General features: G+C 39.7%; 1 protein-coding gene across 1 annotated transcript in view; it reads left to right on the forward strand.

Annotated features, from left to right (window-relative positions):
• LOC137294245 (uncharacterized) overlaps nucleotides 1-17,226 on the forward strand; it is a 115,308-nt gene that overhangs the window by 70,377 nt on the left and 27,705 nt on the right. Inside the window, exon 21 of the mRNA XM_067825241.1 lies at nucleotides 7,713-7,800. Within this exon, the coding sequence (XP_067681342.1) occupies nucleotides 7,713-7,800 (88 nt within the window). The remainder of the gene's footprint in view (nucleotides 1-7,712; nucleotides 7,801-17,226) is intronic.

Raw genomic sequence — 17,226 nt, forward strand, 5'->3', positions numbered from 1 at the left:
CTCATGTCTATAATGCCGGGCACTTGAGTATGACTATGCAGACTGCCATGAGCTGTTTGTATGTCAGTGTGATTGTGTGTGCACGTGTGTGCATGGATGTGTGTGTGCATGTGTGCATGCATGTATGCTTGTGCGTGTGCTTGTGCTTGCGTGCGTGCGTGCATGCGTGCGATTTTCAGTTTGAGAAATGCTGCCCCTGCTGCTATCAGTTTTCTCGCTGGATCAGAAAAGAAGCCAAAGACCTCAAACCTGATATCACTCTTAAATACACAGGGGAATATATGCTACATATGATTGGATGATCTTGAAGGTCAAGGTCACTAAGGAACTAGATGTTGAAATGGCGTTTTTAGTTTATAACTTGACCGAATTTGACTTAGTACAAATGTTTTGTTGTTTTGTCATATATAATGGATGACCTCTGTCAGGTCAAGATCACTAGAGGTCAAGTCGTGGAACCATTAGAAAACATTTCCCCACCTCTCATGACTCTTATTGAATGCCTCACATACCTGTTGTATGATGATTGAGTCAAATACCAATGTCAGTTCCATGGCTGTTGACTTATGGATTGTCTTGTAACAGATCCTGGAATTGTTTTTATAGTGGCATGGTAACTTAATGATTCTACCACTGGGCTTGATGAAGGTCAAGGGCACACATTGATAGTTTGGAATTCTTGATTCTTGATAACAAAAGTGATGTACAGGAAGTGAGGCACTTAAGAAAGAAAGAGAACCTTGGTCTACATAAAGTCACATGTAAGAGTATGGAGTCAGTAAAAAATTCTTAGCCATGCATTATAACACCTGTAACAGATGAAATTCTGGAGCTCTAAGTCATGTTACCAAATTTGATCATATAAATCTGTTGATTCCATGTTTTAAATCGTGACCGGGTAGAAATGTGATGTCTAATTTTGCATATGGACCTGAGTACTGATTCAGTACTTCTACTGAATGCTTGGCTTAGAATCAGTTGCAACAACAATAGCATAGCATTAATGGTTATGTTTTCGGGAGTTTCATTCACTGCTTAGTGATATGTTACCAGGTTGGGTGCGACAGGACACGTATTGTGTTGAGTACTGTAAAATTGCAACATGGAGCCTCCATCTCCCACCCAGAGAGAGTTGTGACTAGGAGTGTGTAATGAGTGTGATATATAGGGCTGCTGCTGCCATTATCGAGTGCCATCTTGGGAGATTTGTAAATAGCTAACGTATGTTTTGTTGTCAGCACCTATTTCAGGCCCTCTTGAAGATTTACTACACAGAATTATGATTTATGAAATGCTAAATCAGATTTGTATTTTGACGGATGACTAGGAGATCCAGGAATTGAGCCACAGTATCTGGACGGTAGAGTAGACCCCTTGGCATGAAGTCACGATGGAAGTGGTAAAGTGGCTGATTAGTAGTTTGATGGCTATTGAGCACTGAGACAGAGGCAAGCCTGTAATTTGATGTCCGTTGTGGTAATTACTGGTATGAGTGAACTGCCTTTCATTAACCAGCTTTGTCAAGGTACAGTGGTGTGGGAGGAAAGTCACAAGTGGTGAATGTCTTGAACTGTCACAACTTTTGTGAGACCCACCAACATGGGGAGGATGTGTACACACATAGAAACTTAGGACAAAGTAGGATCAAAAGATTCAAGGAGCATAGGTGTCAGGCATGCCTATAACATAATCAGGGTGAGGTATGATGATAAGATTCAAGGAGCATAGGTGTCAGGCATGCCTATAACACAATCATAAGATTCAAGAACAGGTGTCAGGCATCCCTAGAACGTAATCAACGTGACTTACGACCATAATATTCAAAACAGGTGTCAGGCATACCTAGACCATAATCAGGGTGACTTATGATCATAAGATTCAAGGAGCATAGGTGTTTGATGTGCCTAGAACATATTCTGGGCAACTTATGATCATAAGATTCAGAATTGCTTTTGGCAATATTCCAGCAATATCACAGCGGGGTTCTGTCAATGTTCCGAAGATCCACGTTAGAACTGATCATCAGTAACCCAGGCTTGTCCATAAGAGGTGATGAATGGGATTGGGTTGTCAGGCTCGCCAACTTGGCAGACATATGTCATCGTATGCCAGTTGCACAGATCAATGCTCATGGTGTTGATCATTGGAATGTCTTGTCAAGACATCACTCACTCACTCACTCACTCACTCACTCACTCACTCACTCACTCACTCACTCACTCACTCACTCACTCACTCACTCACTCACTCACTCACTCTGGATCCTGTATCATCAACCCCTCTAAAAGTGCTCCCAATGGTGATGGACTAACTCCCCTTTGCACAGCTTTATGTTCACAAGTTGTATGACTCGGTTTAAAACATTGAGAAGAATTCCCAGGCAAACTTTTCCCATCTTCTTGTCTGTAATTATTTTTGCTTCTGGCAAATTCCTCCTTTTGTTTCCAGTATTGGCAGGTGTGAACTAAATTAAGCTGTACGAGTGAGATAATAGCATGGAAGAGCAGGTGTGCTTGGGGATGGCATTCATGGTATGCTTTACGGGAGCTACTACCTGCTTCCATGTGGCCCTCTGGTTCCCAGTAAACATCTACCTGTTGAAGGTGTCTGGCCTCACAGACCACACTGCCACTACCCCTGGTCTTAGCCCCACTTCCACAACCCTGACCTTGTATACTTCCAGTGGTTTTCTGTCATCCTCATCTGTTTTGTTCAGTTCATAACCCCTCTATTTGACTCACAACCTTAACCCCTGTGTCATATCCTCAATCTGTGACTCTTGACCATAATCCCATTTGTTATAACTTCCATATGTGACTTTTGACCAGAGCCCCATTTGTTATAACCTCCATCTGTAACTCTTGACCATAACCCAATGTCATGAACTCCATCTGTGAATCTTGACCACAACCCCAATGTCCTAACCTCCATAGGTGACTTTTGACCACAACCCCATTTGTTACAAACTCCATCTGTGACTCTTGACCACAACCCAATTTGTTACAACCACCATCTGTGACTCTTGACCATAACCCAATGTCATGAACTCCATCTGTGAATCTTGACCACAACCCCAATGTCCTAACCTCCATAGGTGACTTTTGACCACAACCCCATTTGTTATAAACTCCATCTGTGACTCTTGACCACAACCCCATTAGTTATTACCTCCATATGTGACTCTTGACCATAACCCCATTTGTTATAACCTCCATCTGTGACTCTTGACCACAACCCCAATGTCAAAAACTCCATCTGTGACTCTTGACCACAACCCCAGTGTCATAAACTCTATGTGTGACTCTAGACCACAACCTCAATGTAAAAAACTCTATCTGTGACTCTAGACCACAACCACAATGTCATAGACTCCATCTGTGACTCTTGACCACAACCCCAGTGTCATAAACTCCATCTGTGACTCTTGACCACAACCCCAGTGTCATAAACTCCATCTGTGACTCTTGACCACAACCCCAACGTCTGATAAACTCCAACTGTGACCCCCCAACTGCAATCCTACTGTATATACAACCTCAAATAATGGTTCCATCTCATGACCTCCTGCAGATATCTTTCTTTAACCTCATGTCACCAAGCCCTATTTCATAACCTCCCACGACAGGTTTTCTTCAGGAATTCTTAACACCGACCCCAGTCATAAAATACTTCTCTATTTCCAGGGACAAATCCTACACACTCTTCTTCCCTCCTCTCCTTCCTCTGCTCTGCACTCACTACCCCCTCTTGCACTCCTCATACAATCAGCAACCATTTATACTCCTAGACCTGATCTTATTCTAGACCACTTAATTCATCTCTCTTCATATCATGTTTAAAAATATCCCAAAATAAGATTCAAAGAGCCATTTATGATTGTAGTGAGCTGGGGGAAAGTAGAAGGCTCTGACTTTTGTCAGCAACATATAGTACATATCTATAGACCTTACACCCGTTTCATGTTGTTTTCAAACAACATAACTACATCAGCAGTTGGTTTCTAGAGAAGTCTTATCAAGCAGAGTGCTGAAATGAGTTGAATGAATATCAGTCAACTTTCACATGCTGTAAGGTCATAACATCATGGGGAGCCGATTTCACAAAGTGACTGCAGTGTATTGATTGTTAATGAATTTTTGTTAATATTACAGAGTAAAAATCACCTTATCTACAACCACTTTGTGGAGCTGGGTGCTGGTGTGGTCATTACTAGGGTTCACTTCATAATCGACCTCTTTAAGTTTGTCAGCAGTCTCTACATTACTGATTGATTATTTGTGAGGTAGGTTTTACCTATTGGAAAGAGAAAAAGATTGTTTTGGTCAACTGAAGTTTGAAATTTGAAATGGTTGACTTCAATGAATCTTCTGTTTGTTGCTTCACACAGTAATGTTCCAGCTATATGGTGACAGCGTGTAAATAATTGAGTCGGGACCAGACAATCCAGTGATCAACATCATGAGCATCTATCTACAGTTGATTCTTCACAGTTAACAGAATAGTCACAGTATTAGAGTTTCGATATGAGCTGTATGGGAGAATGTGGACTTAATTATGTGCTAGGCATTTGACATGGGCTGTACGTTAGACTGTGGACATGGACTGTATGGTAGGCTGGACTTATGGACTATATGGTAGAGTGTGGACATGAACTATATGATAGACTGTGGAAATGGGCTGTATATAAGAGTGTGGACATGGGCTTTATGGTAGACTGTGGACATATGGACTGTATGGTAGTGTGGACATGGGCTGTATGGTAGACTGTGGACACGGACTGTATATAAGAGTGTAGACATGAGCTGTTTGCTAGACTGTGGACATGAACTGTATGGTAGAGTGTGGACACAAACTGTATGGTAGAGTGTGGACATGAACTGTATGGTAGAGTGTGGACATATGGGCTGTATGATAGACTGTGGACATGGGCTGTATGGTAGAGTGTGGACATGGGCTGTATGGTAGAGTGTGGACATATGGGCTATATGATAGACTGTGGACATGGGCTGTATGGTAGAGTGTGGACATGGACTCTATGGTAGACTGTGGACATGGGCTGTAGGATAGAATGTGGACATATGGGCTCTATGGTAGAGTGTGGACATATGGGCTGTATGGTAGAGTGTGGACATGAACTATATGATAGACTGTGGAAATGGGCTGTATATAAGAGTGTGGACATGGGCTTTATGGTAGACTGTGGACATATGGACTGTATGGTAGTGTGGACATGGGCTGTATGGTAGACTGTGGACACGGACTGTATATAAGAGTGTAGACATGAGCTGTTTGCTAGACTGTGGACATGAACTGTATGGTAGAGTGTGGACACAAACTGTATGGTAGAGTGTGGACATGAACTGTATGGTAGAGTGTGGACATATGGGCTGTATGATAGACTGTGGACATGGGCTGTATGGTAGAGTGTGGACATGGGCTGTATGGTAGAGTGTGGACATATGGGCTATATGATAGACTGTGGACATGGGCTGTATGGTAGAGTGTGGACATGGACTCTATGGTAGACTGTGGACATGGGCTGTAGGATAGAATGTGGACATATGGGCTCTATGGTAGAGTGTGGACATATGGGCTGTATGGTAGAGTGTGGACATATGGGCTGTATGGTAGAGTGTGGACATATGGGCTATATGATAGACTGTGGACATGGGCTGTATGGTAGAGTGTGGACATATGGGCTGTATGGTAGAGTGTGGACATATTCACTGTATGATAGACTGTGGACATGGACTGTATGGTAGAGTGTGGACATAAGGGCTGTATGGTGGACTGTGGACATGGGCTGTATGGTAGACTGTGGACATATGGATTCTGTGGTAGACTGTGGACATATGGATTCTATGGTAGACTGTGGGCACATGGGCTGTAGCATAGAATGTGGACATATGGACTGTATGGTTGACTGTGGACGCATGGACTGTATGATAGACTGTTGACATGGGCTGTATGGTAGACTATGGACATGGACTGTATAATATAGAGTGTGGACATGGACTCTATGGTAGACTGTGGACACATGGGCTGTATGGTAGAGTTTGGACATGGGCTGTTTGATAGACTGTGGACATAAGGGCTGTATGGTAAAATGTGGACATGGACTCTATGGTAGACTCTGGGCATATGGACTGTATGGTAGAGTGTGGACATATGGGCTGTATGGTAGAGTGTGGACATGGACTCTATGGTAGACTGTGGACATGGGCTGTAGGATAGAATGTGGACATATGGACTGTATGGTAGAGTGTGGACATGGACTCTATGGTAGACTGTGGACACATGGGCTGTAGGATAGAATGTGGACATATGGACTGTAGGATAGAATGTGGACATATGGACTGTATGGTAGAGTGTGGACATGGACTCTATGGTAGACTGTGGACATGGACTGTATGGTAGAGTGTGTACATATGGACTGTAGGATAGACTGTGGACACATTGGCTGTATGGTGGAGTGTGGACATATGAGCTGTATGGTAGACTGGGGTACCAAGAATGCATCATCTCCATTCATCACTGTCAGAAGCTTGAGATGCTGATATTAGGAACACCTCAAGCTGAAATCAAGCACCTGTTCTGTACGTAGAAGTTGTTTTCTTGAACCAGTTCACCGCTGTGATGGTACAACACCATTTACTAGATGGTAACCACTTGTTGTCTTGACAGGTGAATTTCATGCAATTGTACAAGCATCCTGGTTGTTTGGGGTAGTATATTTTCATAGTAATCATGCTCTCTATAATTCCTCAATCAGTGACTGGCTGCTATTGTGTAAGAAATCCTATTTCTTCTGTGTATCACAGTAAGGTTTCTGTGGTGTATTTGCTGTTTATGAACAGTTCTTATGGTTAATGACCATTCAGCATCTGGGGGTGCAATTATTATTAAGTTCAACATTTGGTTAATTGACATCATATGGCCAGGATATCTCAGCCAGTGGTTGTTAAGAGCTGGTTGGGGTAGCCTAGTGGTTAAAGTGTTTGCTCTTATGCTGAAGACCTTGGTTCAATTCCCCACATGGGTACAATGTGTTGAACTCATTTCTGGTATCCCCTGCTGTGATATTGATGGAATATTGCTAAAAGCGATGTAAAAGTACACTCACTCACTCACTCACTCACTCACTCACTCAAGAGCTGGTGTCATTGCCATGTGTTTTTTCTATAGTTTAGTTATCACTCACTCACTGTAAAACTGTCTGCCATTCCTGACACATTTTCATGTCCTATGGTATATCAAACCAGACCTCATGTCCTGCCCCGTCAAACTATATTGCCATATCATGTTAGACCATATTGTCATGTCCTAACAAATGATATTGCAATGTCCTATCAGACTATATTGCAGTGCCCTGTCAGACCATATTGCAGTGTCCTATCAGACCATAATGCAGTGCCCTATCAGACCATATTACAGTGCCCTATCAGACCATATTGCAGTGCCCTGTCAGACCATACCAGATAAGTTAAAGGATAAGACCCTATGTATCCAATGAGATCATATTGGTGTAATTCCCTTTCAGGCCATTTTGTAACATATATTTACACACATACTAGTAAATTTAAACCTGGAAAGGGATCTTTGGAACAATATCTTTTCAGAAATGAATTTCCAGGTCACCTTATATGTTTTAGGTGGTACTCACTGACATTCCTACGTAATGCTAACATGAAATGTATTTTTCTGTTCTGTAGTGACCACTGCGTGAAGGAATGGGATTTGTCAACGATGACATGTGTCAGAGTTCTGCAAGGTCACAAGGGACCAGTCCGAGATATCAAGGTAAGGCTGCAGTCTATGGGCAACCCTTGATAGCTCATGTATGTGTCTGTTCCTGCCATGTTAAGCTGGATAACATCTTGTGAACCATGGCTTCCTCTGGAGCTATCCAAGGTGATGGGGTAACCTAATGATCAAAGCATTCATTCATCACTCTGAAGACCTGGCTTTGAATATAGCTCATTCCTGGTGTCCACCACCTTCGTATTACTGGTATATTGCTAAAACTGAATAGGACCTTCTTTGGAGCTTACTTTGGGATATCCATTTTGGGTCATCTTTGGTGTTAATGTACTTCATGATATCCTAATAGGGTCCTCTTTGGTGATAGCCTTCTTTTTGGATATCCAGATGGGGCCTTCTTTGGAGCCACATAGTTTTTTTGCTTTTGTCACGATAAAGAAGTCAATTTGTGCATTCACAGTGTCTTTTACATTGTATCTGGCATTGTATCTGTGTATCCAAGCCACAAATTCACTATAATACATGACACTTTCCCAACTTATGACCTTGAATTCAAGCTAGAAAATTAAGTCATTGTTGATAGCTGAGGTGGTCATATATGGCAATCAATAGCAACTGTATGATTTATGAGGTCAAATCCATCAGAATCAATCCAGAGAGTGACCAAACTAGTTAATGGACTTAATTTACCATATTCCAGTTGAGAAACATGATTGTTCTCACATTTGAACAGGTGTTACAAGAACAAATGGCAGCATCAATGTTGACCTTAAGCACTCTGCTCTGAAATATCATGTGTATATTTCCCAAAGAACTCTGATGTCGTAGTTACTTGCACTGGTGTAATATTGATAAATTGGAGATATATATAGAGAAGAGATAACTCACAGTTTTCTATTTACCCAAGCCTTTTGTATGGTATAAATCACAGTGTGTTTATCTGCACATCTTTAGACTCTTCAACAGCATCATGTATGATATCATGTTGATATAGTAAGCAGTGACAAGGTGTGATTCTAAATAGGCACAACAGCACGAGATGAAAGCATTCACTCGAAGTCGTAGAAGAGTATGTATGTTGGCAAGTAATATCACAGTCATACGTGTACCCTATATTTCTTAAAGTGGGGAGTGTTTGTTGTAACTTGATGTGTTTCCTCTGCTACTATCCCAAATATCTTCTGCTACTGATAGACACTCAGCTTTGTGAATGTTACGAAGGGCAGAACGTATATCTCAGTCTGGCTTATCTCCCTTTGTAATCAGTAAATCCCAAGCACAGGTGTCCACAAGATGGTGAAAAAATGCTACAACTTCAACATTTTTCTGAAAGTTACCTGAAGGTAAAAGTGGTATGTCTGGCTTGGGTAAACAAGCTAGCATGATGTTATTGCATAGCAGCAGGGGCCCCACCTTGCTTCCACCTGTACAGCCTGACATCAGCCATATGGACATTGGAGGCAGCCAATCAGAGCTCATGATAAGGAACTGCTCTGGGAAGCAGCCAATCCGTATGGTTGTTTCTTTAGAGGCCAATGAGATGTGTGGGTCTGTATTTTGTGAAAATGTTGAAACCACATGGTTGCACTTGACTAATAATTACTAGAAAGGAATTGGGAAAGGATATTGCAAGTCTGCTTCACATGTCTGTCATTGAGGATGTGGAATCAAAATGAAATTAATAAGAGGAAAAGAAATTTAACCTAGTTACCTTGCTCCATGTGTTTTATGGAAATGGTCTTCTTATTAACCAATAACATTAGCGATTGCTCCATTAGACAAAATGGATGTTCTGGCCAATGGAATGGCAGTGATTATTCTGATTCTGTGTAAATAAATTACCCCAACTGCCATCCATATGCAGTCAATAAATGTCATAGTTGGGCAGTTTTATTTTTGGAGGAAAAAGTTGGTATCTTGGAAGGGAACATTTCAAAGATGTGTCTTAAATTTCATATATTCTTCTGTTTGTGATTTTGTGGTATGATGAGGCCATGTTGAATGATTAGTGCAAACTCCATGATTAAAGGTCAGCTCTCTGACTTTGATATGTATATGATTTGAAACTTTTTGTTGAAATCATCCCTTTATTATGCTGAGCTGGTCCCTGAAGCTAAATGAGCTAAGATCTGGCTCCCACCTGTTGTTTTAATAGCAACATGTCTTGAAAATATTATCATTGTTGATGGACCCCCCTTTCTATGATAATATTGTCCTTGCACATCTGTGGATTTGTTTAACACTACAGTAAAAACATAATGATAAAACAGCAATGGTCTGTGTTTATTGAAAATTTCTATTGTAAAATACTGCTGAAAGAAATCAAGATGGAAGTTTATCAGCAATGTTTATTAACATTTCAGTCAAATTACGAGCTAGAAATGCCGGTGTTGTAGGCAAGCTGCAGTCAAGATGTTGTCACCTGTTACTGATTGGCTGGAAATTTATTTATGCGAATGTTTAACTTTTTATAGTGAGTTTCCGAATGTGTTCTGTATTACTGCCTCTGATTGACTCAGGTGCTTTCTCTTGGCCCAGCAATGTGGTCGCCAAATGCAAAACTTGGTGAAACCTCCAGCCATGACTTACTCCAGCAACACTTCACATGTTATTTTGATAAATACAATATGATACAAGTTTACAAAGTTGTTTATAAGCCTGTCTCCGATGTAACCTGTTCCACGTGTGGGTGACAGACAATGAAAGTCTTAATCAACTACCTCTGGTCCTTTCAAAGAACCTGCTGGTGTGACCTGGAAGGTAAAGGAAATTATACCAGCCAGCAGAACAAGTGTTGGCTTCATTGAAGATGTTGGTAGATTTCCACTCATGATATATATGGAACAGAGCCAAAATTGTGTCAAAACAGGTATATGTAAACTATAGATTCCTGAGGAAAGAATAATTATTAGATGATTAAGATTTTATTTTCCTGGGCACCAAACTGATGTATGAAGCAATTGCTTGTGTTGATGTGTGTCATAACATTCCTTGTGTTTTCAGTTTAGCTGACTTGTCTTTGCATATGTTTGCCGTTGGTCATTATTTACAAACTCATCATATCATCACTGTGTGATTGTGATTCCTACACAGAAGTTTGTGATATTGTATACTAAGTTCTGCATTTAGTAGATATTTGATTTAATAGAAAGGGTTTTGTCACTTTCATATATATGCATTTGTAAACATCATTTATCAGGTTTTATCTCAAGCTGTACAAGTACAGTGGAAGCTGTCCAAACCAGCATCTGTCCAAACTGGCAAGTTTTGAGCAATGGCAAATAATCTCAATCCCATCCATGGCTGGCACATATATCATCAGCACATTGTCTAAACTGGACTATTTCTTCAGTCCAAGTGAGTGCCGGTTTAGACAGTTTCCACTATGATTGTTGTTTTATGTTGCATAAGGATCGTATTGGCCTTACGTACATCGGAGATATGTCAACTTGAAGTCATCATAAAGATCTTTAGTTCATTGGCAATGAATACACTGAAGCAGCCTTGTATACATTTTAGTATCCTTAAAAACGCTGGCGTAACTTTGATTACAACGAAGTAGCCTTGAATATGATGAAGTATCCTTGAATACATAACAAAGTAGCCTTGAAAACATTGAATATAGTAAAGGAGCTTTGGATACAGTGAATTAACCTTGAATACAGTGAATTAACCTTGAATACAGATACAGTGAATTAACCTTGAATACAGATAGAGTGAATTAACCTTGAATACAGTAAATTAACCTTCAATACAGATACAGTGAAGTAACCTTGAATACAGTGAAGTGATCTTGAATACAATGAAGTAGCCTTGATTACAAAGTAGGAGCCTAGAAAACAAAAAAGTAACCTTGAATACAGTGAAGTAACCTTGAATACAGTGAAGTAACCTTGAATACAGTGAAGTAACCTTGAATACAGTGAAGTAACCTTGAATACAGTGAAGTGATCTTGAATACAATGAAGTAGCCTTGATTACAAAGTAGGAGCCTAGAAAACAAAAAAGTAACCTTGAATACAGTGAAGTAACCTTGAATACAGTGAAGTAACCTTGAATACAGTGAAGTAACCTTGAATACAGTGAAGTAACCTTGATTACAAAGTAGGAGCCTAGAAAACAAAAAAGTAACCTTGAATACAGTGAAGTAACCTTGAATACAGTGAAGTAACCTTGAATACAGTGAAGTAACCTTGAATACAGTGAAGTAACCTTGAATACAGTGAAGTAACCTTGAATACAGTGAAGTGATCTTGAATACAGTGAAGTAACCTTGATTACAAAGTAGGAGCCTAGAAAACAAAAAAGTAACCTTGAATACAGTGAAGTAACCTTGAATACAGTGAAGTAACCTTGAATACAGTGAAGTAACCTTGAATACAGTGAAGTAACCTTGAATACAGTGAAGTAACCTTGAATACAGTGAAGTAACCTTGATTACAAAGTAGGAGCCTAGAAAACAAAAAAGTAACCTTGAATACAGTGAAGTAACCTTGAATACAGTGAAGTAACCTTGAATACAGTGAAGTAACCTTGAATACAGTGAAGTAACCTTGAATACAGTGAAGTAACCTTGAATACAGTGAAGTAACCTTGAATACAGTGAAGTAACCTTGAATACAGTGAAGTGATCTTGAATACAGTGAAGTAACCTTGAATACAGTGAAGTAACCTTGAATACAGTGAAGTAACCTTGAATACAGTGAAGTAACCTTGAATACAGTGAAGTAACCTTGAATACAGTGAAGTGATCTTGAATACAGTGAAGTAACCTTGAATACAGTGAAGTGATCTTGAATACAGTGAAGTAACCTTGAATACAGTGAAGTAACCTTGAATACAGTGAAGTGATCTTGAATACAGTGAAGTAACCTTGAATACAGTGAAGTGATCTTGAATACAGTGAAGTAACCTTGATTACAAAGTAGGAGCCTAGAAAACAAAAAAGTAACCTTGAATACAGTGAAGTAACCTTGAATACAGTGAAGTAACCTTGAATACAGTGAAGTAACCTTGAATACAGTGAAGTAACCTTGAATACAGTGAAGTGATCTTGAATACAGTGAAGTAACCTTGAATACAGTGAAGTAACCTTGAATACAGTGAAGTGATCTTGAATACAGTGAAGTGATCTTGAATACAGTGAAGTGATCTTGAATACAGTGAAGTAACCTTGAATACAGTGAAGTAACCTTGAATACAGTGAAGTAACCTTGAATACAGTGAAGTAACCTTGAATACAGTGAAGTAACCTTGAATACAGTGAAGTAACCTTGAATACAGTGAAGTGATCTTGAATACAGTGAAGTAACCTTGAATACAGTGAAGTAACCTTGAATACAGTGAAGTAACCTTGAATACAGTGAAGTAACCTTGAATACAGTGAAGTAACCTTGAATACAGTGAAGTGATCTTGAATACAGTGAAGTAACCTTGAATACAGTGAAGTAACCTTGAATACAGTGAAGTGATCTTGAATACAGTGAAGTAACCTTGAATACAGTGAAGTAACCTTGAATACAGTGAAGTGATCTTGAATACAGTGAAGTAACCTTGATTACAAAGTAGGAGCCTAGAAAACAAAAAAGTAACCTTGAATACAGTGAAGTAACCTTGAATACAGTGAAGTAACCTTGAATACAGTGAAGTAACCTTGAATACAGTGAAGTAACCTTGATTACAGTGAAGTGATCTTGAATACAGTGAAGTAACCTTGAATACAGTGAAGTAACCTTGAATACAGTGAAGTAGCCTTGAATACAGTGAAGTAACCTTGAATACAGTGAAGTAACCTTGAATACAGTGAAGTAACCTTGAATACAGTGAAGTAACCTTGAATACAGTGAAGTAACCTTGAATACAGTGAAGTAACCTTGAATACAGTGAAGTAACCTTGAATACAGTGAAGTGATCTTGAATACAGTGAAGTAACCTTGATTACAAAGTAGGAGCCTAGAAAACAAAAAAGTAACCTTGAATACAGTGAAGTAACCTTGAATACAGTGAAGTAACCTTGAATACAGTGAAGTAACCTTGAATACAGTGAAGTAACCTTGAATACAGTGAAGTAACCTTGAATACAGTGAAGTGATCTTGAATACAGTGAAGTAACCTTGAATACAGTGAAGTAACCTTGAATACAGTGAAGTGATCTTGAATACAGTGAAGTGATCTTGAATACAGTGAAGTAACCTTGAATACAGTGAAGTAACCTTGAATACAGTGAAGTAACCTTGAATACAGTGAAGTAACCTTGAATACAGTGAAGTGATCTTGAATACAGTGAAGTAACCTTGAATACAGTGAAGTAACCTTGGATACAGTGAAGTGATCTTGAATACAGTGAAGTAACCTTGAATACAGTGAAGTGACCTTGAATACAGTGAAGTAACCTTGAATACAGTGAAGTAACCTTGAATACAGTGAAGTAACCTTGAATACAGTGAAGTAACCTTGAATACAGTGAAGTGATCTTGAATACAGTGAAGTAACCTTGAATACAGTGAAGTAACCTTGAATACAGTGAAGTGATCTTGAATACAGTGAAGTAACCTTGAATACAGTGAAGTAACCTTGAATACAGTGAAGTAACCTTGAATACAGTGAAGTAACCTTGAATACAGTGAAGTAACCTTGAATACAGTGAAGTGACCTTGAATACAGTGAAGTAACCTTGAATACAGTGAAGTGATCTTGAATACAGTGAAGTAACCTTGAATACAGTGAAGTGATCTTGAATACAGTGAAGTAACCTTGAATACAGTGAAGTAACCTTGAATACAGTGAAGTAACCTTGAATACAGTGAAGTGATCTTGAATACAGTGAAGTAACCTTGAATACAGTGAAGTGACCTTGAATACAGTGAAGTGACCTTGAATACAGTGAAGTAACCTTGAATACAGTGAAGTGACCTTGAATACAGTGAAGTAACCTTGAATACAGTGAAGTAACCTTGAATACAGTGAAGTAACCTTGAATACAGTGAAGTAACCTTGAATACAGTGAAGTAACCTTGAATACAGTGAAGTGACCTTGAATACAGTGAAGTAACCTTGAATACAGTGAAGTGACCTTGAATACAGTGAAGTAACCTTGAATACAGTGAAGTGACCTTGAATACAGTGAAGTAACCTTGAATACAGTGAAGTGATCTTGTGTACGATGAAGTAGTCTTGAATACATGGAGATTTTAACCTGGAACTGTTCTCATGCATCCAAAAGATGTCAGAAATGACTTAATATATCAGGTGCTCGGTTTTCTGTCATATAGCTGGAGAATTTCTTACTTTGATTTTGGAGTAAAAATTGAATTATTCAAACCCAAATTCTAAGATGGATATACATAGTAAAACCACTTTGTTGTTACCCAGTATCTATACACCCTGTGTTTTGACATTAAACATTAAAATCTGAACTAAAAAAATACTGTTATAAGGTATTACATGGATCATTATGAACCAGGAAATACCATGGATAGCAAAAGGGAGGTGTAGAACATGGGTGGTTTCAAATTCAGAGAAAAAAAGTTGATTTTAATTACAAAATGTCAGCTTATTGCACGTGCAGCATTCCTGTGAGGTGTTTGTTTGCTGAGGGGGAGACAACAGGCAGGGGAGGCGATGACAGACTGAGAAGGGAGGCCAACATTTTGGGGCAGAGTTAACACCCTTGATGAAGGGAGGAGCTGGCCAAGGGAACAACATCACTGTCGTGTAGTAAACATCATACACGCAAGAGTAAACAATATGCAGAATGTTAGAAATTTGAAAATCAACCTTGTGGTGATGCACAGAATATGCAAAAACTGTCTGTTATTCACCATATGCAGGATGTTAATATTTATATGTGGAATGTTTTTTAAACATTGGGTTTTTTTATACTGGTAGATAGGTTTTAGGTTGTTTTTCATTAATAATGGTGTGTATGACATAGTCGTTATTGTGACTAAATGCTGAAGAAACTTGTAGCAGTAACAAAGAGTGTTTATGTGTAGATATGTCAAAAGACCTTATCAGTGTTGTCATAATGTGTCTGAGTGGGACGTCTATGCAAAATGATAGCTCAGTGTATCAGTGTGTCCCCCTTTCCCCCACACCCACTCTACCACACACCCCACCCTTCCACAGACACATGGCTATATATCTTATGTGCTCATCTTGTCTGTCTCTCAGTCCCTGAACCATATTATTTTCCCTTCAGCCAAACCTCCCTGCCATGTTAAAGCCCTAAATGAAGCAAGTCTAGACTTTCTCAGGTTCTGAATCTCCCATCTCATTGGGGATCCTTTTCAATTTTCAATTAGTCCACATCTCATCATGCTAAAAATTGTGGTTCTGTTAGACACACATGGAGAGTGTATGAGCCCATCACTGCTGTGTAGCACAAACATTGCTGCTGACAGAATATAAGCCAAATTCCACACTAACTTGTAACAAAATCATTGAAGCACCCGATCTTGACAGCCATGTTGATATTCCAGAGACATGGGTAATGAATGAAATCCATCACTGATGTGTAGCTGAATTATTGCTGCTGACAGAATAAAACCCAACTCACTCACTCACTCAGGACAAAAGTCATTGAAGCACCCGATCTTCACAGCCATGTTGATATTCCACGGAGATGGCAATGTATGACGCCCATCATTGCTGTGCAGCCAGACCATTCTACAGACAGAATAAAACCCAACTCACTCACTCACTCAGGACAAAAGACATTGAAGCACCAGATCTTCACAGCCATGTTGATATTCCACAGAGATGGCAATGTATGACGCCCATCATTGCTGTGCAGCCAGACCATTCTACAGACAGAATAAAACCCAACTCCCTCACTCACTCAGGACAAAAGTCATTGAAGCACCAGATCTTCACAGCAATGTTGATATTCCACGGAGATGGCAATGTATGACACCCATCATTGCTGTGCAGCCTGACCATTCTACAGGCAGCATAAAATCCAACTCCCTCACTCACTCAAGACAAAAAACACCAAATCGGCACAGCCATGGTGATGTGATACTGACATCCTTCACGTATTAGACTGATACCATTCCTCCCTACAGGCCACAGCTTACAAACCCATTCCACCTCTGCAGCTCAGGATAAAGTTTTAAGCCATCTGAGTTATGCAACTCTACACCACAAGTGTGGTTGCACCAAAACCACAAAGCCTGTCAGGTCGTCATTAATTCCGACCTCGCGCCCCAACAGGTGTGTGCCGCTATGTGTAATACAAACTAAGGAGATGGCTGTGTCGACATGCGCCTCTACATACGCTTCATCTCGGTGACAGGCCACACGTGCACAGTGTTTATATATTTACAACAGAGGCCCAGAAATATTTATTTCACTTACTAATAATTATTTTCAGCAATGAAATTGCAGCCGATAATGCGACCCTTTCGTTATATGTTTCAAGATAAACCAATTTTTTGTCAGATTTCTGTAAACCTGACTGTGTAC

The sequence above is a fragment of the Haliotis asinina genome, chromosome 8, assembly GCF_037392515.1.
Source record: "Haliotis asinina isolate JCU_RB_2024 chromosome 8, JCU_Hal_asi_v2, whole genome shotgun sequence".
In the NCBI taxonomy this organism is placed as follows: domain Eukaryota; kingdom Metazoa; phylum Mollusca; class Gastropoda; order Lepetellida; family Haliotidae; genus Haliotis; species Haliotis asinina.